We start from the raw sequence: 25,091 nt of genomic DNA, 5'->3' as shown, positions 1-25,091 counted from the left end.
TGCTGACCAGGAAGGGGACAGCGAGCCAGGCTCTGTCCAGGGAAGGGTGCAGCTGCGGGAGAAGCCCGGCTTGAAATCTGAGGGGGTCTGGAGGAGGCACATGAGCCTGGAGGTCAACCCCCTGCTGCTGCTCTCGTCTAGCCCAGACGGGAGACCTTCAGACTGGGAAGGCAGTCTGGGGAAATCCCTCTCCGTGCACAATCTCAGCCAGCCTTTGACCAGCCATGCCCCTGGTCTCTCCTCAACGCTCAACAACAGCAGCAGCAGCAATGGTAGTGAACGTGGCAATGCCCACGGTGACCTCAGCAACTGGGACAGAACAGAACTCTTCATTAGTGATTGCAAGCTGGAGCCAGCAGGAGAACATTTCGACTTCCTGTCCCAGGGACCTGACAGCAGCCCCTCCGATCTTTTACAGACTGTGGAGGGAAACTCAGAGTTTCTCAGTCAGTCCCCACACATACAGCTGGCATAACCACACACACACACTGACACATACTCTCGCATACTGTATGTACACACCATTGTTGGGGAAGCCACTTTTAAAGTATTTTTACAGGACACGGATTATGTTTCAAATTGTACAGTTAAATGCTTTGTATGTGGACACGTGTTTTTATGTTTTGTCACACACAATTGTGTCCACTTTCATACAGATTTTACTCTGCTATATACTTTTTATGGGGTTCTAAAATTATCATATAAAAAATGAAAAGAAATCAAAAGTATTAGGATGTATAAAATATGTATGCAAGTGGCCAAATTCATGTAAGACAAAATCCACAAACAATACACAAATGCAAATAACCTTCTTTGCTCTTAATAAGATAAAGGGTAATTTTATTAACTTTATACAATGAAGATAATGTTTTTCATATTCAAGATCATATGTTAACAAAAAAAGGGGTTTTATTTGAAAATGAAGAACAAGAAAAAATGTTTGACACCTGCCCACTAGGCATCAGAGTGTAGATGAAATATTTGGTTTATCACAAGAAGAACTGTAAGTGATGTTAATGTTGAACTTTCTTTTCAAAGTAAGTTCCAACCGTCCTACGTTTTCCTTGACCCAAACCAAAGAACTTAGTTTGGGCTCATAACTGAGAGAAGCAGGAGTCTAACTTTTCACTCTAGAAATGAAAGGATATGTTGTCGGATTTGTGCCAACCTTGAGAATTAAATGAGTGAATAAAAATAGAGATATACAAAAGAGTTGCTGAAACGTAAATAAGACACAGCTAATTATTGGTCAACCACTTCTTTTTTGACGTGGTGAAACCAGTGCACACAGGTACATGCACACACTACACTACACCCATTCTTTCATACATACAAATACACACTGACACATACAACCACCAACAACAACCACAGAGTACTCTGAGAGGAGCCAACTTAAGAGCTGAGACTGACTAGTGACTTATTTTTTCATTTTAAGTGCTTGTATTCAGAGACTTTCTTGTGAGAGAAGGAGAGTTACTCACTCTCCTAATTCAATGTCTGCCTTTGGCAATGTAAAATGTCATCTTTTGCTTAAGCTTTCATACATATCATTGCATGGATTGTCAAAAACAAATGAATCAAAGTGAGAATAATGTGGACAAGGTGAGGCCTGATGTGATGAGAATAGTTGAAATAAACAAAAAGAGTTAAAGGTCATACCTTTAGCATGTGTTCAGACCACAAGCAACTCATTCTATTCATCTTCTGTGGCCACAGAAATATTGGTGATTGTTGATATGGTAGCTGTGTCATCTGTCAGCAGGTTGTCAGTAAATTTAGATACAGCAAACCTATTGGGAAAATGGTCTATAAGTGTTGGATTATGTCCCACTTGGTTTGGACAGTAGCCTGGTGAGTTGCTAATGGTCTGGATGCTGAATTGCAGTAGGCTTATCAAGTGGGCTTTCTCAGTTAAGCATGAGATGCTGCATGTCTAAGATGCTGCATTACTTAAATCAAGAGCAGTCACACACTTGCTGGTGGCCTGAATGCCCTTTTGCATGTTAAAGTAATGTTTCCTCCAAATGTTTAACAAAAAGAAATGAACAAGGTCTGCCTATATGAACATTATTATATTCTAATTTGAACTAATTTCATAGTAGTTTAAAACCTGTATTGCCAGTTATATTGATAACCCATTTACCATTAAATGTTATGACACACAAGATCTTTTTTTTTTTTGACAAACCCTGTCTTTTTACTGGGTGCTGTTTGCACCATGTGCATTAATAATGATTAAAGGCTGACCTTATACCCTCCTCCCGTTCCGGTACAATGTGGTGTGACAGGACAAAACGGCACAGCATCCATTTATAACGCAGCAAGCCAGTTTCACTTTAGGAACCCATGATAATGATACACTGCACATGCAGTGTTGTTGATCTAGTATGCATGTTGTTACCTTATCTACGTGTCCATTCTGCTGCTAACAATATCAATGTGTGATATAAAATAGGAGACAGAGAGCGAGAGATTGAGATGAGAAAAATCCTCATTGATATTTTCTTTGACTGCTACAATTTCAGCATTTATCTGAAATGCTGAATGTTCTTACCCAGAGAAATGTGCTCAAGAAGACAAACTGAATGAGCTAGTATCAGACCTTAGACTGAGATTAAAATTTGAGTTATGCATGGCCTCTTTAACCTCTTCAGCTGCTCCACCCCAAAAAAAAATATTTTTAATTCTTCCTCACTGTATCAGTCATAATTGCAATATTTAACCATCTAGGATTTTACTACTGTGGACCTGGTTATGTACTGGTGTGTTTTGTCCATATTGAGATCCACCATATACAGGTTACATTTTCTCTGGCCAGGTTATGAAAACTGGTGTCTGCGAGTGTCTTAAATGACACTGTCTTAGCACGACACGCAACAGGAGCATTGTTTTCATTGCCATCGTGCTTGTAGATGGGTTGACTGCTCTTGAATGAGAATTATGTACAAAACTATGGTGGCCATCCTAAGTTTTGCCAGCCATTTTTACTTGTTTTTGCACGTTTACATCTTAAGGGGTACGCAGTCACAGCAGTCTTAAAAATGTATATGTATTAACAACCTTTATTCGTCATTATTTTTCAGTTATATTCCCTTTGTTTTGAATGGTAGAGCATTGCATAGCAAATTAACATTCTGTAGTAAAGTACTAAATATTATCTTCTAACAAATGACAGTAGATTGAGTTTTGAAATACTCTACAGTCCAGTCAGGAGCTGTCCTGGTATGATTGAATATATTATCAACATGAAAGCACAGTTGTTTTTGGTGAGTGTGAGGAGCCTGAAAATGTGACATGATAGTTTAATGCTTATATTGGAATAGATTTGTTGTAGTTATTGACTGAGTTTTGCTACATATGAAAAGAGGCTAACCAAAACTGTCAGTTACTTTGGAGCAAGATCGAACAATAACAAGGAAAGCCCATGGACTCTGCCATTTGAGAAATTGGATGGATTATTTGTCACATAAAACATGCTCATTTTTGCAATCTGTAAATTGCTTAAGGGTGCCTTTCTTGCATAAGAAAATTATTTTATTTTTTCTTCACAGGGCTACAAAGGTTTAGTTTGCCTACAGCCCATAGCATACTGCTCACTTTTGGGTTGGGCATCCAGTTCACTTAAGTCATGTAGCTTTAGCCACAGACTTTATATAGCTTTGGTGGCTAATAATACCATTTCTCTACTGCTTGAACAGTAATTTATTACACAACTGGCCTTAAAGCTTGATAATGTTAACATTATTATTTCTTTGAAATTAATTTATTAAAGTGCACATCATGTTCTCTGGATGAGAAATGCAAAAATAATTTTATTATTCATTAATAAAGTACGAATTAACGAAACTTGTTGTTTGTGTCATTATTGCAATCAAGATTTCAAACAAATGTTAGCATGTCATGAGTCAACAGTCACACGTGGTCATGTTGTGTTTTTGGGAATAACAATTTTGTACGTTTTGTACGTGTTAACGGTGTAAAGGGTATAGTCATATAATGATACTGTGAAATGTATTTTTATGTTGGCGAATATCTCCACCTTTTTATGCTATACTCAATTAATCGCCCACCATATTTATGAATACACTATTCATCAAATTCTGATCAAGATCTATCCAAAAGCCACAAATTCGGAGCTTACAGAGAGGACCTGAAGGCGGCATAGTAGTGATTGACAGTTTGACGTTTAATTGTAGTTCGTGAGGTAGCGACCAGGTGGAGTGGACAATTTAAAATGTCTGACTGGGAGGATGAGTACGACGAGGACGGTGTTGCTATCGAGAAATCGGCTACAAAATCAGTTCCGACTGAATGGAAACTGCCATGTGATGACAGTCAACGGGAAAATGTATTTTTCGGTGTAAGAAATGGAACCAGGTGTGGAGGGTTAAGAGAGCGGAAAGCTGATCGTGGTGGCGACTTTAAAAGCCGAAGAGGTGATGGCCGCCTGTTTCCCCCGAACACAAATCGCGGAGCCTCAGGACGACGAACATTTGGAGATGAAAACTCGGACTCTTCCCCGCCAGTGACTATCACCGTGGAAAATGCTTCAGTTGGGAGGATAATAGGTGGGTTTATATAGCAGTATTTCTAGTTTCAGAGGCACACTTGCAATGTTAGCCAAGTTTAGCTTGACCTCGCTGTTGGCTAGGTATGCTAAATCAACGGACGTTAGTTAGCTTATCTGCCACATCTCATTAGCGCGTCTGTCTCTGGGGATGGCATGCACACAAGTGTAGCTCATGTTATTTGTGTGTTTTTTTTTTAAAAAAGGATTTAGTTAGACTCTAAATACAATTTAATCCTGTTATAGGTCGTGGAGGAGCCAAAATTCGTGAACTGGAGGAGAGCACAGGTGCAAGAATCAAGGCAAGTTGATGAATGTTGGTATGAAACCTGTACAGCACTTCCGCAATTTAGTGTCTGGTGCAAGGCAACAATAATGTACACTTAGAAAAAGGAGAAATGCCAGTACACTGCCTTCTTGATTCCTTTTATTTCATATGAGCATGACTGATAACACCTCGACCGCAGATGTTTTTCCCCGAGGCTGAGTGAGGAACAGGAGGAATGCATTTCTCCCTGTCTGACTTAACTAATTTTAGCAATTGTAAAGTCAGGTTATCAATATAACTAATGTTATGAAATTTCTGTTTTGACTCCAGTTCAAAGTCATTGTAAAGTTCTCGCTTGTTGAGGAAAAGTCAGATCCATGACCAGAGCCGAATTAGCTGAAGTCCAAAGGGGATCAGGGCAAATCTAAGCTAGACTAGTGGTGGTTGTTTTTGAAGACATTTTGGATGCTCAGGTGCTGTGGTCGGAGCATGTAAAGGATCTGCTGTTTGTTATTTTTGTAGATAAACAAGGGGGACTATGAAGGTGAGGTGGTCATTTTTGGGTCCTCTGCTGCCCAGCACAAGGCCAAGCAGATGATCGAAGACCTGGTGGCAGATGGCGGGTCTCGATTTCGCAACGGTACAAAGTCGATGTTTATCTTGATCACAACAGATTCCTGGTAGTTTTGCAGACATCATAGCTTTGTGTTTGCATGTGTCAGATCCTAATATAGTCTCATTCCATGCATGATGTTGTATTTTAATATAAAGTCCTTTTGTATCCATGAAGGGATCTGTTTTAAATCAGCCTCTGATAAAAAGATTATGCTGTATTTGAGAGAATGTTTTCCATCTTTTGGCTAGGGCTGTGAATAATAGGCCAGCAATAGTATATATGTGTATGAGCAAATGAAAATTAATTACATTATGCTGATCTGTTCCTCAGGTCCTAGTAGGGTGGGAGACTATAGAGGAGGAGGAGGAGGAGGAGGAGGAGGAGGAGGTGGTGGCGGTGGTGGCGGCGGTGGTGATGGCTCCGTCTGGTCTGCTGCAGAATTACAGGCTAGCAATGCTCCCCCAGCCCGTGTATCCATAGACTGGAACAGCATCCGGGAGAACAAGGAAAAGTATGAGGAGCTCAAGTGGAAGGGTGAGGGCTCATATATTGTCGCTAATGTGCTTAAACAGAGGTATTTGAAATTAAACAATGAGTTAAAGTGATGGGAATGTGGTCAAAATAGGACAGTTTTGTTTGGGATTTGTACTCTAGCACTACATTTAATTCTCTTTTTGTTTGCCTATATTTATTGTTACTAGCTTATGTTACTCAGTTTATCCTTGTGATATGAAACAAGAATTTCATTCGCAAAAATGAATGGGCCTCACCCATCCTCAGACCTCCCACCCATGAAGAAGAAGTTTTACATCGAGGCAGAGAGTGTGTCCATGCTCACAGCAGAGGAAGTCAGTGAATGGAGGTAAATTTGAAAGTTTTTGTTGTTGTCACATCATCTTCCTTGCAGGTGTAAAAAGAGACAAATGTCACATATCCTATTGTTAATGATTTATTGGGCCATAACATGGTTTCGAAACTACCACTTGAAACCATGACTCTGTGTTTCATTCGCAGGCTTTTCAACTATTCACTCACCAACACTTTTCTTTAAGGGTTTTTTTGTAACTGTTTTCCATTACAACCTCAGACAAATAGGTGGCACCATTTATCCACCTTGTGTCATCTGGTCAGGTCCAGCTGTATTACTGCCAACCCCTACAAGCCAGTTTGTCTTTGATGTTGTCAGTGGTTCTCAATCTTCAGGGCCGCACAGCAAAAGTGTGAGTCAGCATAGCTGGTGAAAACAGGAAAAGTACTGGCCAGCAGAAGGTTGACAGTGGTCCAAATCAGCTTGTGCGGGACAATAAGACCATAATTACATTGAGCTGTGATTTGAAGTTCTGAGGACCCAAATTATTCAACTGTATTTAGCTGTCTAGGTCAATGTCACAAATATCCTATATTTATATTAATATTTTATTCATAGTTATTCTTCATTTTGTGCTGAAAATGGTTTGGATTCTTTTGCAGAAAGAATATTGTTTGTCAAAACAAAGAAAAAAAAACCCCAGCACACTACACTTGATTTTCATGTGGGTTTTGGGATAGTGTATTGTTTGGTCTGCATGTGGTCTCTGAAATTTAAACCAAAGCCAAACACATTGCATATTTGTCTTTGTTTAGCATGACAACTTGTTCGGGAAACAATCACTCTGACCTCTCAACCAATTCCTTCATGTTCTTGTCTGTGTTATATTTTTCCACAGGAAGGAGAATAACAACATCTTTGTGGATGACCTGAAGGAGGAAGGAGAGAAGCGGCCCATACCCTATCCCTGTTGCACTTTTCTAGAGGCCTTCAAGCTTTATCCAGAGATCATGGAAAATATTGAGCGAGTTGGCTTCGTTAAACCAACTCCCATCCAGGTATGAGTGTGGCACCTGGACAAATTTACTCTCTGAATCCATAAAAGGCTGCTTTTTTCCCTGAGGCAAAAAGAAAATTACATAAAATGATCTCATAGGCTGTACCATAAGACAATGGAACAAAGTATAGCTCAGAAATTATGCAAAGAGTCTACTTCCTCGTGTCTTAATGTCATTTTAGGAAAAAGTTACCATTTGAAGTAAATCACTACCATTATTGTAATATTTGAGTTACTGTCTAAAAATATTTTCTTGTCAGCCAGGGAGTTAAAACGTTCTCTGTTCTGTAAAATGCATCATGAGTTGTTTTAATTACCCTTAAATTGAAAACAAGGGAACTTTTTTTGGAACAAAAATTTCCATGTGTGTTAATGTGTGCGGTATAATGTGGCAGATACACCTATAGTGACCTGTCCTATTGATTTTGTCTGTTGCCATGGGCAATCCCCGTGATTTACAAAGGTCCATATTTGGAAATACCCACATTAACTGCAGCCTTGACAGGAAATATCAAACCTTTTGTTCTTTTTGGTATGGTTGTCTCCCCAAAAAGCAGAAATGAAAGGAAATTTGTTATATTTTTATGTAATCCTATGAAACCCTGTGTTATCTACTTAATCAGTTAACTGTGGCTGCAACAGAAATGTAGAAATAAAGAGTTCAGAACAAATTCTGATGTTGGTTGAGTACACATCTTCAAATCAAAAAGAGTACATAAATGTTATACATATTAATTGTGAGTGAGCCTTCTATCTAGAGAAAATGTAATGTATTACAAATAGGATTCTCCAGTATCTATACTGGTGTACAGTATCTATCTCTTCACCCCTTTCCTCTTCTTGCTCTGTGCACCAGCATAAATGCATAACTCAAAGCAGTAGGCTGTAAGGAGAAATGAAACTGCATCATCTCCCTGTCTGATTTCACTTTCATTTCACAATAAGAGGCTTAGTCAGATGAAATGTAATATCACTGGCCTGAGTTTTCAAACCACTGCACAGCCAGCTATGTATAATGAGGTTTGACAGACATGCTGTGACAAGGTGTTCTGCCGGTGTACTGCCCCACCTTTAACATTGATCCTCCCTTCACTGTTTAGCAATACCTGCTGGTGTGATGCTGTTAGATTGGTATGTGTTTTAGACAGTTCAGTATTTTTTGTATATTCTTACACTGATCTCTCACAACATTAAAACTGGTAACTGGATGTTCCAACATAAGACTACCCCCTAAATCATAAATTGTTGTTGGTAGGTTAAACAAACAAGATGTATTGTGTAACTACTGAAATTTTGAACTTTGGATTGACTCATGTTGTGCTCATGCTGTTTTCACTGTTACTCACTTATTCATTCCACATCAGGCTAAACATGCCTTGACACCAGCTCTGTAAAAAGACACAAACATGAGAGTTATATAGATTGTTCCCATCTTACTCTTGGAAAGAAAAGTGTTCAGTTCATCTTAAATGCTGTTTTCATTTTGAATGTATACACACCAAATTTTAATTTGAAATGTGTTGTCTGTTAATATTTTTAGACTTTTGTCTAAAAAGTTTGATGTTGTAGCTTTCAGTCTGTCTTTCAGTAGTTGTGGTTTTGTGTGTCTATGCTTATTGCTTAAATCTTTGTATAAATGTATTAATATGTTTTTGTTTGTTCCTTCAACAGTCTCAGGCATGGCCAGTGTTGCTGAGTGGGGAGGACCTGATAGCCATCGCTCAGACAGGAACAGGGAAAACCCTGGCCTACCTGCTGCCAGGGTTCATCCACATGGACGGACAGCCTGTGTGAGTACAGGACATATGTCTTACTTTTCAGCCCATTCTTTTTTAGGTGTTGGAATGCCTAATGTGTCATTTCCTTTCAGTTTTGCTTCTTTGATTATCATTGAGTATCTTTCATCCTTCCTTCCTAGCCCAAGGGCTGAGCGTAGCGGTCCAGGCATGTTGGTACTGACTCCGACTAGAGAGCTGGCCCTTCAGATTGAAACCGAGTGCAACAAGTACCGCTATAAGGGCTACAGGAGGTCCAGCAGTCCTGTTTTATAAGTCATTAAGGATTAGCTTTAAACCAGTAATTAAATGCAATGTAGTGGCAGCATAATCATGACTCTTCTGTGTATCTTTTCTCAGTGTCTGTATCTATGGCGGAGGGGATAGGAGAGGCCAGATCAACCTGGTAAAGGGAGGGGTGGACATAGTGATTGCCACACCAGGGCCGACTAAATGATCTTCAGATGAACGAGCTCATCAATCTTCGTTCCATCACCTACTTGGTCAGCTGTTTGTGTCTTTGAATGTTTGTTTTTGTTTGAGAAGGGGTGAATGTTTGGCTGGGTCCATAATCAAACCTTTTCTATTTTATAGGCTAGTATTTGTACATTTCAGCACTGCTCATTCAGTGGGAATCACTGTTTCTGTAAAATTCTGCAGGTCTTAGGTGTTTGTGTTCTGTATTTGATTGCTGTGGGGGTTTTTTCCTAAGATGTTGTGCATGGGAGTGTTTTTTAAAATAACTGCTCTCATTACTGGCAACAGGTGCTGGACGAAGCTGACCGTATGCTAGATATGGGATTTGAACCTCAGATTATGAAGATTCTCCTGGACATCCGGCCAGATCGACAGACTGTCATGACCAGGTATGGGTCAAGTCACATGAAGTGTTTGAAACAAATGTTTGTTGTCACTAGGGCTGGGTATCATTGAAAAATTTTCAATACCAGTACCGATACGATACCTTGACTTCGATAACAATTTTATCAAATCAGTTCTAACAAAGAAAATTACATTACATATTATGGTACAAATCTTGAGTTTTATTTTTCAGCTTTGGCATTTTTCCACTTAAAGCAGTATTCTAACATAAATAAATATACAACAAATAATTTTTTGTGCAAAAGAACTGTGAGTGCAAAAGAACCAGTCAGATGTCTAATGCTCACTGCTGCATACTAAGGACCTTTAAATCTTCATGCTGTTGAACATGGAGCAACTTTCTGCTCTTAAATTGATTCTGTGCACGTTCAAATGCTTCTTCAAATTGGCTGTGTTGCCGGCCTTACCATCGATGTCCTTTTTGCAAATATTGCATCGCGCACTATTGGCATCAATCTTGCTAAAATGGCTTTGGCTTCAGCAGCTTTGACAGACACACACACACACACACTGTAGTTCACAACACAGATACATGTGAACCCCTGTCTGTGGGCGTAACCATGTACCTTTTTTTTTTTTCTTGCATGCTTCTACTGTGTGTAATGTTACAGCTGATCACCGGCACCATTATCAGATTTTGGTCATGTGATTAACTCCTTGGCACTGAAAAACAAGGCATCTTTCGATACCGGGTAGTATTGAAGTTTTTCAGTTTGAGCCATTGGAGAACCGAAAGAGAGGAGAACTGAAGAGAGAGAAAGAACGCATTTACATTGCTGACCTTGAGCATGAAAACCATCTAGTGTTCATCCACAAATTGTTGAGTGCTGCAACACATATTAATTAACCGTTAATGGAGTATGCTTCATCATGCTCAAAAACATATTACTGTTTACTCTGTAGACTCTACAGAGTAAAATTATATTTTCTGTATCGCAGTTGTGTATAATTGATGCTCATTTTCATGACAGAAAGGATGAATAAGTAATAATGCAACCTTTAAAAAAGATAGACCCCTGCATTCATATAATTTGTGAAGTGCCATTTCTTTGAAATGTTGTAGTATGTACATTAAGTAATGACAAACAAACTTTCAATTGTAAACTGCCATGATTCAGTGCCACCTGGCCCACCGGTGTGAGACGTTTAGCCAAATCCTACCTAAAGAATCCCATGATGGTTTATGTGGGCACCCTGGATTTGGCGGTGAGTGGAAATTAATATTCATTTAATCCTTCTACTATAATTGGCGAGCAGTTAGTTTGTTTTTGTGTGTGTGTATGTGTTTACACACTTTCTGTATTTCTCTGGTTCTTAGGCAGTTAACACAGTGCAGCAAACTGTGCTGATTGTCCAAGAAGAGGAGAAAAAATCCTACGTGTTTGACTTCATCAGAAACATGCTACCCCAAGATAAAGTCCTTATCTTTGTTGGCAAGAAGCTTGTGTGAGTGGGGAGTTGGCTACTAACATATAACTTGTAAACTAGGGAGTTCATTGTGACTTTTAGCTCAACCCACAGTTTCTGCTAAATACTAGAGTTAACCACACATATCACCTAACATGTACCACATACACTAACAGCACCCTCTGTGTATGTTCGTGTCTCTATTGGCATGCAATTTCAGGGCTGATGACCTGTCCAGTGACATGTGTCTGCAGGGTCTGGCTGTGCAAAGTCTCCATGGTGACCGTGAGCAGTGTGACCGTGAAGAAGCTCTCAAGGACTTTAAAGAGAGTATGTGACAGGAGGGAAAGGTGGTTTTAAATAAAAGGCATTTGATGCCTCTAGCAGTGGAAACTGAAATTTAAAGTTTGGTGTTTAGCTGTTGCTCTTATCTTGAATCCAATGAGCTGCCACAAGTGTAGGCTTAAGGATCAAATTGTCCAGAAAATGAACAGTGTTTTATCTTTGTCCAGGTCGAGTTCGTATCCTGGTCGCAACAGACTTAGCATCTCGAGGGTTGGATGTGCATGACATAACGCATGTCTTTAACTTTGACTTCCCACGTAACATAGAGGAGTACGTCCATCGTGTGGGCCGCACTGGCAGAGCTGGGTAAGGGGCTGTGTTCTGCATTCTCCTGGGGGTCATGTGACAGAAAATCACTGCCAGTATCTGGTTATAGTTGCGTTAGTTTGTGATGTTGATAAAATGTTCCAGATTAAATGTTTTTTGATTAAATGTTTCAGACGTTCAGGTGCTGCTGTTACCCTGGTAACAAGAGAAAACTGGAGAATGGCCCCTGAACTGATTCCCATCCTGGAGCGAGCAGGACAGGTTAGTATATCAGCGTAAAATGTGGGTGACCGAAAATTCATACAAATGTAAATAGAAATATCAGGCATGTACCTAGGTGTGATTTTACAGCACACTGACCAATTGTATTTTATTAAAAAGGCTTGTGTGATGAAAATCTTTTTCTTTTTTTTTTTTTTTTTTGTAAAGAAAATATTGGTCCCCTCTCTTGATGGAAAATCACTAAATCAGGAATAAATGTTTATTTCCCAAGCTGTATTTGCAGCCTGAAAGCTGGAGTGAATAGTATAATCTAGTAGGGAGCATGTATAATGATTATTATTATTGGAATTTATCCACTTTTAAAATAGATTTAATCAAGCATTTAGCAAGCCATAGTAAAGTGCATGTAACTTTTGCAAACCCTTTTGCAGGAGGTCCCTGATGAGCTGGTGCTTATGGCAGAGAGATATGAGAAGCACAAGAGGGAGAAGGATATGTATAATCCAAGGGGAGGTCAGGAACAAGGAAGAGGAGGAGGAGGATGGAGAGAGAGTGGAGGGAGAGGAGGTCGGGATCAAGGTCATAACTGGGGATTCTAAAGGGTGATTGTCCATGTAAGTCCACACATACAGCAATGTTTCCTACACAGGTCTACAAACAGTTCCTTACATGATTGTACTGTATAAATGAACAGGTAGAAACTTTAATGTCCACACTTTTGACATAAGAGACAATAAGACAGTATGTTAACATAAAAGGACTGTATTGAAATTAATTTATGTGTCTGGTGGGACTTCCGTTAATTTTCTTACTCTTTTTTTTCTCAATAGTGGGGAGCAGGATCTGAAACCGCCTGTGTTCTCATTTCTTTTGAATGTACGTTTAATTGTCATGTTTCATTTATTTTCTTTGAATGAAAAGTTATTGGTCTTTTTTGGTTGTTGTTTTTTTTTCTTTTTTTCTGGATTAACATCCTTTATCTTTAATCATTTAGAGGTAGTTACACCTCATTATGTTGTCCTCCTGATATAAAAATGTTTAAAATGCACAATCTTTACAGTTTTTCTCTGTTTGTAATTCACCAACCACAGCAGTGTTTTATATCACTCTGAATTTTCTGTTATATCATTTCTTGATTTGGGCAGAAAGAATTGTCTAATAAATTCTCCTTTTAAAGAGAGTGACAGTGTATATTTTATTGGTTTGATAAATTTAAATATTCATGCATTCATGATGCATAATGATTAAATCTGCTTGGAACCATTTCATTATCTCCACAATCATGGCAAAACAAAATCTGGAAGATACTTAAGGTAAATGTTATTATGATTATTGTTTTTGTTGTTGTTATTATTATTGTTATTATAAAAACCTAAAACATAGTTCCTTAATTTTTTTTTTTTTTTAGGAAGTGCTGCTTTGCATCAGCTGCAAGAGCTACATTGATGTAAGCTACCTTGTTCTGCTGACCATATGAGATTTATTTTACTCCTTTTACAGGAAATCAAAGCAAGAATACAGCTATAGATTACCCTAAGGAGTGCACATTTTGTAATTGTTGGAGGGGTTTTTTGACTGCAAAAAAGAAATGTAAATCCTTAAAGAGTGTCACAACCTCTGACAAGGAAGCTATGTAATTTTAAGAATATAATCATCACAATCACTGAGCAACAGTCCTGAACCTGAGTCTGAGCCCATATACTACATATAATTTATTCTTCACTCGAAAGCATTGTTTTAGATTTTTAAATGGATTATTTCTGCCCTGCATACAGTCAATGGTTTCCATTAATTTTATCACAGTATGAAAATCAATTTTGTAGAAAATCCTTTAATATGTTTTTTGTTTTTTTTGCATTAAAAGCAGAAGAAAGATCAATTTATTTTAGTGCTGATGTCAAGTTTCCACCAGCACAGTTTTTAGATGTTGTTTTTTATTCTCCACTGAAATTAATAGAAACTAGTATAAGCTGCTATATTCATGTTGTTTTTCATATTTTACTTTGCAGATTGGTTTGGCTTCATCAGCTCCTGGATACACATTGCCTTAGCCTCAGGTAAGATGCCATTTCAAGGCACATATCCTGCAATGACGAGTTACAGTAGTTTTTGCTTGATGAACTGAGACAGCTTAAAAATCAGTTTCCTTCAAGTGTAAATGTTTTACTTTTGGCTTCTGTGACGTTGCAAAGCAACATTGACAGTGAAATGCCTCATGACAATAGAACTGGTTGGTAATGGTATTGGTTTGGTGTGTGATTAAGCAGAAGAAATTAGTCTTCCAAATAAAGGAATCAATTATGAGTGTCTATATATGTTAACTTGACCCTTTTTGTGTTTGGTTAATTTTCCTTTCCTCCATCTATGTTGCTTTATCATTCAGTGGTCATGTCTAAACACTGGCTTAGGCCCTGCAGCTTCTGACTGTTGACTGAGTATGATATTAGTGATGTTTGACTGTAGCTTTTCTGATGTGTTTTTATCTGGATAAAGATGTTTTGAGAGTATCAGCCTACTGAGTTGTTAATAGGTTTATCCTTCATTACATTACTATGAGTATGTGTCATATTCTAGTCCATCCTTCCAATACAAGATCTATCTAATATGACTTTGAAATTAATGCTTTTTAAACTTGGACAGAAGTTGAACTGTTGCCCATTCTCTGCATCAACCTGAGTGCTTTAGGACACATTTAAAGCTTGTGAATGCAGATTGTTTAAAGCTGTTGTGTGGTGGTGTCATTTTGACAACTTGTGAGTGTTGTTTACTATGGAGTTAGCAGTGTTTCAATGGAATGATGATAGACTTTTGTATTTCATTATTATGAATTAACAAATGGAAGCATAAAATAATGTAATATAAATCAAATAATTAAATTTGCATTAAAGGTTGCATTACTTAATTCAACACATGAAAAGATCATCACACTTCTCTATAAATTATGTGTCAGCTCATCATCTCATTATAAGTTTGTTTCCATCTTGAACGTATACCTATTTTTGTTTGCTTGGGTTGTATGCTTCTTTGTGGATTTAATTTTTACATGGCACATTGCTTACAGAAGAAGAATGAACAGGAGATATTTTAAATTAAAGTGACCCCAGAATGGCAACTGTACATATTAGAGCAGAAGACAAATGAAGAATGAGAAATATGTAACAAAACAGAAAAATAGTACAACTAAAATACATTTTGCAGTTCTATATTAATTCATTATCCTGATGATTAGTCTGCAAATTAATATCTGTTTTTATTTTTCTTTCTTTGACTTTAAATATAGTACTTCTCATGATGGTAGAATGAAAAAGCAATGATAAAGAATGAAAAAGTAATACATTTATTATAAACAGGTTCAAATAAGAGTAACTGCAGTACAAAAGAAATAAATTGTTACAAATAAATTGTAAATGTCAATTTGAGATTACATTGGGTTTAGTTTACCAATTTTTCAAATGCTATGGAATTGGTATAGGCACAACTTCCTCCAGGTTGTCACTTGAAAATAGGAAAGCCGTTTTCAACTTCTTTCTTGATGCAATGAGCCAAACTCATGCACTTCTTCTGGTCAGAACCAGAGAGGAGGTTCTGATCTGGGATGAAGAAGTTGGGTAGAACACCTTTTTCCAGATGGCCCACAAAGTCCTCCAGGAGCTGCTGAAAACATTGGCTCAGACTTGAGGCCCTCCATTCACTGTCTTTAGTTCTAGAGCAGCAGGCATGTAAGAGGGTGGTCTTGGCTTGGTAGGAGTAGAACTTGTCAAATGAAGGGTTCTTCTCTTTCAGCAGACTGAGAAGGTGTTTTAGGAGCTTCAAACAGTCCTTTCTGTAAAGAGAAACGAACAGACTGTTACTGATTCTCAGATGCATGACCTTGATATTGATGATTATGATGATAATTATTTACAAAATGCATAGCTTATTTAAATAAATATCTGTGTTTTGTTTTTCATAATTTAATTATATAATTAGAAAATATTGTTATATACTGTGGGGAAGTACTAGAAGAAAGTAATAATGATAAATAATAATTTGAGGCAATATTTTGGCTGATGTGGTTGTGAAAGGTATTATTGCATTTTAAGTAGTACTAAAAAGGTATTACATTAAACTTAGTGAACCTACAGAAACCCTGGACTTGGATAAAAGAAAACCCATACAGTGTTATACACTCGATCAGGAATAAGTCAGTCAAAATCCTCACCTGCAGCAGCGTTCACCTTCTTTTTCGCAGCATGTCTTCTCTGATCCATGATTCTTCAGAATGTCTTTCTCAACATGAGAGAATGAAATCCTCCAACTGTCTGCGTGTAATATAAAATACTTAATGAGCAGAGGAACTTGTAGCTTTCCCTTTTTTAGTCCTCATTCATAAAAGAGGACATAAAAACGCTGCTCCAATGAAGAAACAAAAATATTTAAAATGCTAAAACTGTAGGCATGAGCTTGTCATTAAATGATCAACTCAAGATATACTGGGTAAGTCTTGGAGCTTATGAGCTTGCTGATCTGTAATAGTCTTCATGGTGTGCTTGTGGTCTATGGCCTCTCAGAATTCATTTTTCTTCTAATACTGTACATTTTGTATCACTTTCAGCGTTAATATGAAATATTTAAGGACTGTTAAGACATTATGTATATGTGAAAAGTCAGTGAATCATTTCTATTTATTACAATCTGATTTTGATTCACAGAAGTTAGACTTACCTTTAGCAAGGACTCCGTCACGTTCCACTGTGCCCCTGCCTTCATACTTTGGAACAAGATAATATGGCTTTAGCTTGTATTCCCGCTTTACTTTAGTTCCCAGCCAGCCTTCTATCTTAAAGCCTTCATTGGTAAAAGGTGGCCAACTTGATTTAACCCTAAGACAGAGAACAACATCCAGTGAAATGGTGACTGATTGTACTTTTGTGGTCAAGGTCACTGCAGGGCAGCCTTTTTTCTTTGTCGTCACCTTCCATTCTGAAAGAACAAACAAGAAACACAATCTTAATGTTCTTTATACATTATTATAAACTGTAGAAGTTACAATATTAGATATTTTCTTCAAGATATATTTTTTAGATCTTTTTCTGAACATTGACACATATTCCTATCTAATAAAAAAATGTTGCAGTAAAATAAACAGCATGTTATTTACAGTGCATGTGGCTACAATTCAAACCTCAGAAATGTCAAATTTTATACCCCCACCACAGCCACAGTGACTGGTTCACAAACTGCATTTGACCAACTGCCCATTTCCCGACAACAACAAAAAAATGTAATAAATTTGATACTCACCTGTAAATGGCTTGACACATTTCTTCACTTCTTCCCTGAACTCCGTGAGCATTTTACTGGCAGATAAAATGTCATTTTCCTGAAATTCTTTCAGAGGGCTGTTGCCACGTTTTAATGTCACACTGTAAAATGCTCCATCATCTCCAAATGGTTTAATGGCCACACGGTCAACAGGAATGGACAGCATGACATCAAATTCATCAGGATGGGAAATCTGCATGCACAAAACCATCAGTGTAATATACTACAAATCATACAATGACATCATTGTTCAAAGTAGTGTATATAAATATGGGTACATTAGTCTAATCTGAGTATTGTGCACCATGCATCGTCTACTAACCCTGTGTTTAACAGATGATGGAACAGAGTCATTGAGGGAACTTAGAACAACAATGACTTACCTTAACATTTTCATAGTAACTGCCAGTATGTAGTTGTTCTGCTTCTTTAAAGCATTCAGTTTTCTTTTTTAAATGTGTGATTATGTTTTTTATTATTTCATTGATGACTTTGGCTGCATTTGATCTGTCATGCCTCTTAATCTTCAGTTTTTCCAGAGTTGTGGAGAGAATAGAGGCCACCTCAGATTTGTCTTCACACTTGTGCTGTGGTACATAAGCCTTTGTAGTGTATTTACGTTTCTCTGGCTGCATCTTCATTGTCTCCTCTGTGAATTTTTCAGGTGACTCTGCTTTGCAAGCAAATGTTTTTGCTTTTGTGATCTTTATAGAATCCATTGTCATGTCCTTTGGTGTCTCTAGCTGCATCTTTGTTGTCTCCTCTGTCAACTGTTCCGTTGATTTGGCCCTGCCAGGACATTTTTTTGCTTTTGTGATCTCTATAGAATCTTTCGTCGTGTCCTTTGGTAACTCTAGCCTCATTTTTCTCACTCTCTCTCCAGATTGTTCTCTTGATTTGGCCCGGCCAGCACAGGTTTTGGCTTTTGGTCCTCGTACAGGGGCCTTTGTGTTGTCTGAAGGTGTCTCTTGCTGTTTGTTGATGTCCTCTGTGAAATGCTTTGTGGTCTTTTCTTTTTGCGCACTCTGTACAGATGGCTTCTCAATAGTGTGGTTTGGCTTTTTCTGCTCCCTTTCCTTTGGTTTCTGTTCCTTCATGACACCATTCTGCTTCTCTTCTGTAAAGTCTTTCCGTGGACATCTGGGCAGAGATAATTGTTTAATTTCATCGGGTCTGGTTTTGCTCTTGGCATCCTTAGTCTCAGGACTCTTTGCCTTGCGTGGCCTCCCTCTGCCAGTCATGACGGGGCAGTGAGAGGAATGAAATTTCTCTGTCAAAACTTCACTTTTAAATTCTTCCGGTTTGTGTATGAGAACACACCTCTTGACTACTTGGCAGACTGCTGCCCCCTGCTGTTTCAGCTTTTGAAGTGAAATTATATTTAGTCATTGTGTTCCCATGATGTGTGTATAGTAAATATGACTTTAAATGGCACTCTCACAAAGTTTTTGAAAATCAACAATTGCTGTTTTATTCCTATATCAATAGCTACATCTTGTGGACAAAAGTGTGTATTGTAGGAATGCTCTGTCAGACTTTGTCTTATGGGATTGGAAATTTGAAGGCATCTGTTGCCCTGTCACTTCTTTGGGTCACACATACACAAAATGACCAAAGACTGCAGACCAACATTTTGGCTTGAAACATATTTAATGTTGCAAAGAGGCTTGTGCCATCTTACAATAAGGTGCAGTAGCTTATGCCAATTTAAACTTCTCCAGTGCAAGTGCAAAGTTAGCAAAATGCCAATCAAAGTGCTTAAAGAATCAACAGGTGGTCTACTCGGAGTCCCTGGGGAAGGACTAATTTGGACCATTTGTTTTAAGTGCTTTTTAAAGCTTAAACACAACAAACCACTAAGTTCTACTAATCTACTATTCAGAAGAACATAGTTTAAATTTCTTGCCATAGGCTCCTACAGAGCACTATGTAGTTGCAAACAAACACTAAAAGCAAGACAACACGTACCATGTAAAGAGACCAGTATTACTTGCACTCCAGCGAGCTGGAGTGATAAATTACAGTTCCTCTAATTGTTCATTGTCTCAATATCACAGAAAGGTATTGCCATGAACCAAATCAACAGTGCACATTTAAAACTATCTGTTTGATATTACATTTTACGCAATGGTAATCTAACCACTGAAATACAGTCAGGAGTACCACCTCATGGACAAAATATCTAAATATTGTTCTTTCCTTCGAATGCTTTTGCGATGCATTGTGATGATTAACCAGTCTTTGATTATTAAGTTGAAGCAACCAATTGTAGGATGGAGTTGGATGACCGATGTCCTGCCCTGGGAGACCTTGGGGTCGGCAGAATAGCACAACATTCATTTGTTCCTCTGGGCTTTCTGGGCAGACTTAGTAATTTTACCAGTGGTGGAGACCTTCTTCTCCACGCCCTTAATCACACCAACAGCCACAGTCTGACGCATGTCACGAACAGCAAAACGACCTGCAGGGTGAAGATGGACAGTTTAGGTGATGGTGCCACCTAGCATGACTTATAGTGGAGTCACAAAGCTTTTGAAGTCGAGATAGCATGCTTGGACACTTTAAATTCAACAAATCCTTGAACCGATCCCACTTGAACTTACCCAGTGGAGGGTACTCAGAGAAGCTCTCAACACACATTGGCTTTCCAGGAATCATATCCACAATGGCAGCATCTCCAGACTTGAGGGATTTGGGATTGTCCTCCAGCTTCTTGCCAGAGCGGCGATCAATCTTTTCCTTGAGCTCAGCAAACTTGCAAGCGATGTGGGCGGTGTGACAGTCCAGCACAGGAGCATAACCAGCACTAATCTGACCTGGGTGATTAAGTATGATCACCTACAAAGCAAAGGGACAAAATATATGGCCTGTTATACAAAGATTATTTCCTTCACTTGTTCCACTGTTCACTGCAAAGACTTGACTGTTGGCTTGTTCAGCAGTTACTGCTGTGAATGTCTGATCATGACATCTTCAACTCATCAAACACATACACACTGGGTGTATTGTGTGGTGTGGCTAAGGTAAGATTTCAAAGATGGATTTTCTTGATATTAATCTATTTTGATGATTCTTAACAGTCAGCATTTCTCAAAGCCAAAAATAGTCCAGACTTGAGACAGCTGAATGTGTTAAATCCTGCTCATGTTTAATTTCTGAAAATAGATCCCTTGCCATATCTACCTGAGCAGTGAAATTGGCAGCTTCCTGTGGTGGGTCATTCTTGCTATCGCCAGCTACATTGCCACGGCGAATATCTTTGACGGACACGTTCTTGACGTTAAAGCCCACATTGTCCCCAGGGAGGGCTTCAGTCAGCGCCTCATGGTGCATCTCCACAGACTTCACCTCAGTGGTCACATTGACAGGGGCAAAAGTCACCACCATGCCAGGCTTTAGTATGCCAGTTTCCACACGGCCTACAGGCACAGTTCCAATACCTGAGACAGAGAGGGTCAGCACAGAGAACATACAATAAAGGACATTAAAGTGAGCATAAAGGTAGTTCTATCTTATTATGGAAAACATAACCTAAATTCTCTGACCAAGATGTATTTCATATGCCGTGTTTTGAGAGTTTATCTTACAACACTACTACTCCCTATTCCCACAGTGTTGGGATTTAACCATGTCTTAATCAGTGTATCACATGCCTCCAATCTTGTAGACATCCTGCAGGGGCAGACGTAGAGGTTTGTCTGTTGGACGGGTGGGAGGCTGAATAGCGTCCAGAGCCTCAAGTAGAGTGGTCCCTGATGCATTGCCTTCTTTCCTATTGATCTTCCACCCTTTAAACCAAGTCATCTAGAAAGGAGAAAATAATGGACTATACTAAACATTGTTTTACAATTAATTTAAATTAAGCAGTTGTGAGCTGCAGTAATAGACACAGATTGCTTATTGGATTCTTTGTCTTTTCTTTTTAGCTATAGTGCATTTTTAGGTAATTATTGCTGATCAAAAAGCTCCATTAACTTAAATTTTGGTTTAAAAGCAAGACTTTATAACTTCTGAAATGTTTGATAACACAATGTTCTTCTTAGAAAGAGAATTTGTAAGTAACGCCAAGCTCCTGTGTACCTGACACTATTGACTGTTCTACTGTCACACAACATTTCGCATTTACCATTATTCTGTAAGTGCCATTTGTGGCCACTGTGGTCCCTGTTGAACAAAAGCTACTTAGAGCTGCTTTGAATACCTAACGCAAGGGAAGTAATTGCAAGGGAAAGGGAAGCTCTTAACTGTTCTTGATTATTTGAGTTAAATCTGCAGTCATAGAAATTGGTTAACCTTAGGAGCCACATCCTCCCATTCCAGGCATCCAGCCATACAAATTAGTAGTCAAATTCAAGGCCTGCATACATTTTACTAATTCAAATAGTATTTGCATTACTGTTGTTATACTCACATTGGGGCTGGGTTCAAGCATGTTGTCTCCATTCCATCCTGAAATGGGTACAAAGGCAACAGTGTCTGGATTGTAGCCAATCTTCTTGATGTAGGTGCTCACTTCCTTCACAATTTCCTCATAGCGTTTCTGGCTGTAGTTTGGCTCCGTGGAGTCCATCTTATTGATGCCCACGATGAGCTGCTTTACTCCCAGAGTGTAGGCCAGGAGGGCATGCTCACGGGTTTGTCCATTCTTGGAAATACCTGCCTCGAACTCTCCCACACCAGCTGCCACAATCAGTACAGCACAATCTGCCTGAAGATGTAGTAGATGTCATATAAGTACTGTTGGTGCACAGCAGCTCTGAGTCTTACTGTGTAATTTTTGTAGAATAAATCAGGATGAGTGATGTCCTACATAATTAAAATTTGCAAATTTGATCAACCGTTTCTTATCATCATCATTTTGAGATAGCATTTTGAACAATAATTCCAAAATTGAAATACAACAATGTATACTGTTCACAAGGAACCTGATGAATCAACCCGCTGCTACTTGGATGCTGTTAATTGTGACTTTTGTCATTACCTGTAATATTATTTACAGAGTAATAGAAGCCTTTTCCTCTATTACTCTTGGGACATGTCACTGTATATATGTGCGCTGGTTAAATGCAACATACATTAGTGTAGAATGGCTGAGCACTCTCATGTTACAGACCTGTGAGGTCCCAGTGATCATGTTCTTGATGAAGTCCCTGTGACCTGGGGCATCGATGATGGTCACATAGTACTTGCTGGTTTCAAACTTCCACAGTGAGATGTCGATGGTAATACCACGCTCCCTTTCTGCCTTTAGCTTGTCCAGCACCCAGGCGTACTTGAACGACCCTTTCCCCATCTGAGATCAAGAAATTAAAAAGTTTGTTCTACTCATTTATGACCTACTGACATTACACAAGTCATAGTCATGGGGCTGTAATATTTTGTATGATTCATTCCTACTTGTTCATAGTCAGTTTGGCTTTTATCATATAGTCAGAGGGTCAGGAGTCCTGATCGTGGAGAAAGACAGCTGATTCAAGAAATTCAAGAAGGCAAATTCCTCTTGCCTGCTTCTCATTACCTCAGCAGCTTCCTTTTCAAACTTCTCGATGGTTCTCTTGTCGATTCCCCCACACTTGTAGATCAGGTGGCCTGTGGTGGTGGACTTGCCAGAGTCCACATGGCCAATCACAACAATGTTGATGTGGAGTTTCTCCTTTCCCATGGTGACTGGGGCTGGTTGAAGTCACGAGACAGACTGTCTGCTAAAAGCCAGGGTTGAGTTACAGTTAGTACAACATACAGATGGTTCGCGGGGCAGGAAAACAGAAACCTTTCATGCACTAGTTGTTGTGATAGATATTGAAATGTTCTGAGTAAGCAACTAATTTTTCTTTGACCACAGCATTTGGTAATATAACAGTTTCTGACTGAATAGGCATAGCAAGATTACACAGCTGAGGAGTCAACAGAGGTATTGCAGCACTAGGGATAAAACACTAGTAGAGTGCTAATGCCTATACCCCAGGTGACTGGCGCAGGAAGAATTTGAGAGGACATTAGAATGCTGTACAAGGACAGAGACATTAATCCATCTTTAGTTCATCCATCCTTAAACAAGCTGACTGTATTGTCTGGTTCAGTCCAGGGTGTGTTTAACTGAAGTTACTGACATTGAGGGCTCTTGTTGTTTTCGCAGGCGGCGTATCTTAGGGAGATTAGAGATGGTATCAATGGCCACTGAACTGCACCAAGCACAAAACCCTCTGCCCCTCCTACTCCTCTATTCCTCCATCCATCCACACGCTTGCTCTCCCCTTTCACATCCAGCCTGCTCCGCTGTGCACTGACACATCAAGACAAGGCTCTGATGTTTCACAGCACCGTCCTCTTTTCACAGCCACGGAGTTACTACAGCTTCACTCCAAACCAGAATCCACCATTTTGTCAGGTCCAATCCACTGACAGTATAGCAGCCATTTCTCAGACACACTGCAGTGTACAGCACACAGGTTAATGCAGAGCAGAGTACAAACTGTTGTTATGGTGATATGCACCAGAAAGTTTTCTTTTAAATAATCTTGCTAAATTTGGATTCACTGTAATTTGTCTGAATCTACTTTTTTTTTACCAGAAAGAAAAGCCAGTAGCAAGTGTAACATAAATCCCCACATGACACCTGGCCAGACTTGTTCAGGTGAACTCAGTGTCAGGACAAACCACCATTTACATACACACATTTAACTCATCCCTCATAAATAACGTCAAGACAGCTGCCGCAGTGCGTTCTTATGTACAAAAGCTGGTAAAACAGCGAACAGTGCCTGACAATTAGCACAGCTACTGCTGTAAATCTAATGTCTAAAGGATTTAATGGAAATGACAAGCCTCCGCCATGTTCTATCATCCGCCCGCATATTGAAGCCAAGATGCGTATTAACTACCAGCCGTCTGCCCTCTTTTCTGCATCACAACAATATTCCCAACGCGCCGCCTGGAGACCGAGCCGCTGGAGAAAAAAACCCACTCAATTTCCTCTAATAGCGTAAAAAACGACCCCCCCCCCCAATCAGTGAATTATTTCATGTATTGTGTCGTACCTGAGAGCTGGCCGGTGTCAGGTTAGGCTGCGGTACCGGAGAGGTTGAGGAGAGACACTGATCCGTTTAAAGCGGCACAGGACAGGCGGGGGGTGTTGCGTAATTGCGCGCACCCGTTGCTGCACAGCATCGCAGAGAGGGACCAGGAGAAGTTGCCGTAAACGAGTTTATCATAGGACAAAGCTACCGGGGTAGCATCCCGTCTGGATTTCATGTATCATGTTTCCTCACAAAATCTAGAGCACGAGGAACGGACATTGCAGCATAATTTTTGTAGTGAAGTGGCTTTGCATCTTTTAATTGAACATAAAACGTGAGACGTTAAATGCTTTGACAATTTATGAAGGTTGCACGAAGAGCAGATACCTTTTTTCCCGGCTGTTCTGCAGTAGTTGGCGTTGTATAAAACTATCGAAGGGGAATAAAATCGCACACACTGCAGAATGATATCCAGTAGTGGATGTGGGTCATTAAAGAGATGGTTGGGAGTTTTTAAAATATGTTTGACACGTGATGCAAAGATGGTGCCGGTT

At 39.1% G+C, this 25,091-nt stretch overlaps 4 protein-coding genes across 5 annotated transcripts in view; 2 read left to right on the top strand and 2 right to left on the bottom strand.

The window, feature by feature from the left end:
- kcnq5a (potassium voltage-gated channel, KQT-like subfamily, member 5a) overlaps positions 1-3,849 on the top strand; it is a 91,506-nt gene extending 87,657 nt beyond the window's left edge. The window contains 1 exon segment of the mRNA XM_051076504.1: positions 2-3,849. Within this exon segment, the coding sequence (XP_050932461.1) occupies positions 2-475 (474 nt within the window). The 3' untranslated portion in view covers positions 476-3,849.
- Positions 3,850-4,210: 361 nt separating this feature from the next.
- On the top strand, positions 4,211-13,397 carry ddx43 (DEAD (Asp-Glu-Ala-Asp) box polypeptide 43). Its single transcript, XM_018661605.2, is given in 18 exon segments — positions 4,211-4,571; positions 4,817-4,872; positions 5,361-5,478; positions 5,785-5,988; positions 6,235-6,316; positions 7,161-7,320; positions 8,991-9,109; positions 9,238-9,348; positions 9,455-9,536; positions 9,538-9,597; positions 9,860-9,960; positions 11,095-11,182; positions 11,295-11,422; positions 11,604-11,713; positions 11,896-12,034; positions 12,169-12,256; positions 12,649-12,831; positions 13,048-13,397. Coding segments are annotated over 17 exon segments (2,148 nt in total). The 5' UTR covers positions 4,211-4,237; the 3' UTR covers positions 12,817-12,831; positions 13,048-13,397.
- Positions 13,398-15,533: 2,136 nt separating this feature from the next.
- Positions 15,534-19,080, bottom strand: cgasa (cyclic GMP-AMP synthase a). Its single transcript, XM_018661615.2, has 5 exons — positions 17,905-19,080; positions 17,501-17,714; positions 16,922-17,179; positions 16,419-16,518; positions 15,534-16,040 (listed from the first exon to the last, which is right to left on the bottom strand). The coding sequence occupies exons 1-5, from the start codon at positions 18,760-18,762 to the stop codon at positions 15,710-15,712; spliced, it is 1,761 nt and encodes a 586-aa protein (XP_018517131.1). The 5' UTR covers positions 18,763-19,080; the 3' UTR covers positions 15,534-15,709.
- Positions 19,081-19,152: 72 nt separating this feature from the next.
- On the bottom strand, positions 19,153-24,675 carry eef1a1a (eukaryotic translation elongation factor 1 alpha 1a). 2 transcript variants are annotated; one of them, XM_018661625.2, is made up of 8 exons: positions 24,559-24,675; positions 23,040-23,223; positions 22,635-22,814; positions 21,933-22,229; positions 21,175-21,325; positions 20,705-20,961; positions 20,125-20,359; positions 19,153-19,982 (listed from the first exon to the last, which is right to left on the bottom strand). In XM_018661625.2, exons 2-8 carry the CDS (start codon positions 23,181-23,183, stop codon positions 19,858-19,860), a joined length of 1,389 nt encoding a protein of 462 aa, XP_018517141.1. In that variant the 5' UTR covers positions 23,184-23,223; positions 24,559-24,675; the 3' UTR covers positions 19,153-19,857. The 2 variants fall into 2 exon arrangements, with proteins under 2 accessions (XP_018517141.1, XP_018517149.1); XM_018661633.2 differs by having other exon boundaries at positions 23,040-23,220.
- Positions 24,676-25,091: the final 416 nt, after the last annotated feature.

The sequence above is a fragment of the Lates calcarifer genome, linkage group LG16_LG22 (assembly GCF_001640805.2).
Source record: "Lates calcarifer isolate ASB-BC8 linkage group LG16_LG22, TLL_Latcal_v3, whole genome shotgun sequence".
Lineage (NCBI taxonomy): Eukaryota > Metazoa > Chordata > Actinopteri > Centropomidae > Lates > Lates calcarifer.
The sequence above is the reverse complement of the archived record's forward strand: the minus strand, read 5'-3'. Positions and strand labels throughout refer to the sequence as shown.

Coding starts and splice junctions, on each gene's coding strand:
- cgasa (XM_018661615.2), bottom strand. CDS start 18,762: ATGACTGGCAGAGGGAGGCCACGCAAGGCAAAGAGTCCTGAGACTAAG. Junction 16,519..16,921: donor TGACGGAGTCCTTGCTAAAG/GTAAGTCTAACT, acceptor TATTACACGCAG/ACAGTTGGAGGATTTCATTC. Junction 16,041..16,418: donor GAAGGTGAACGCTGCTGCAG/GTGAGGATTTTG, acceptor TTCTCTTTACAG/AAAGGACTGTTTGAAGCTCC.
- eef1a1a (XM_018661625.2), bottom strand. CDS start 23,183: ATGGGAAAGGAGAAACTCCACATCAACATTGTTGTGATTGGCCATGTG. Junction 20,360..20,704: donor CTGCCAATTTCACTGCTCAG/GTAGATATGGCA, acceptor TTTGCTTTGTAG/GTGATCATACTTAATCACCC. Junction 19,983..20,124: donor CTCTGAGTACCCTCCACTGG/GTAAGTTCAAGT, acceptor TTCACCCTGCAG/GTCGTTTTGCTGTTCGTGAC.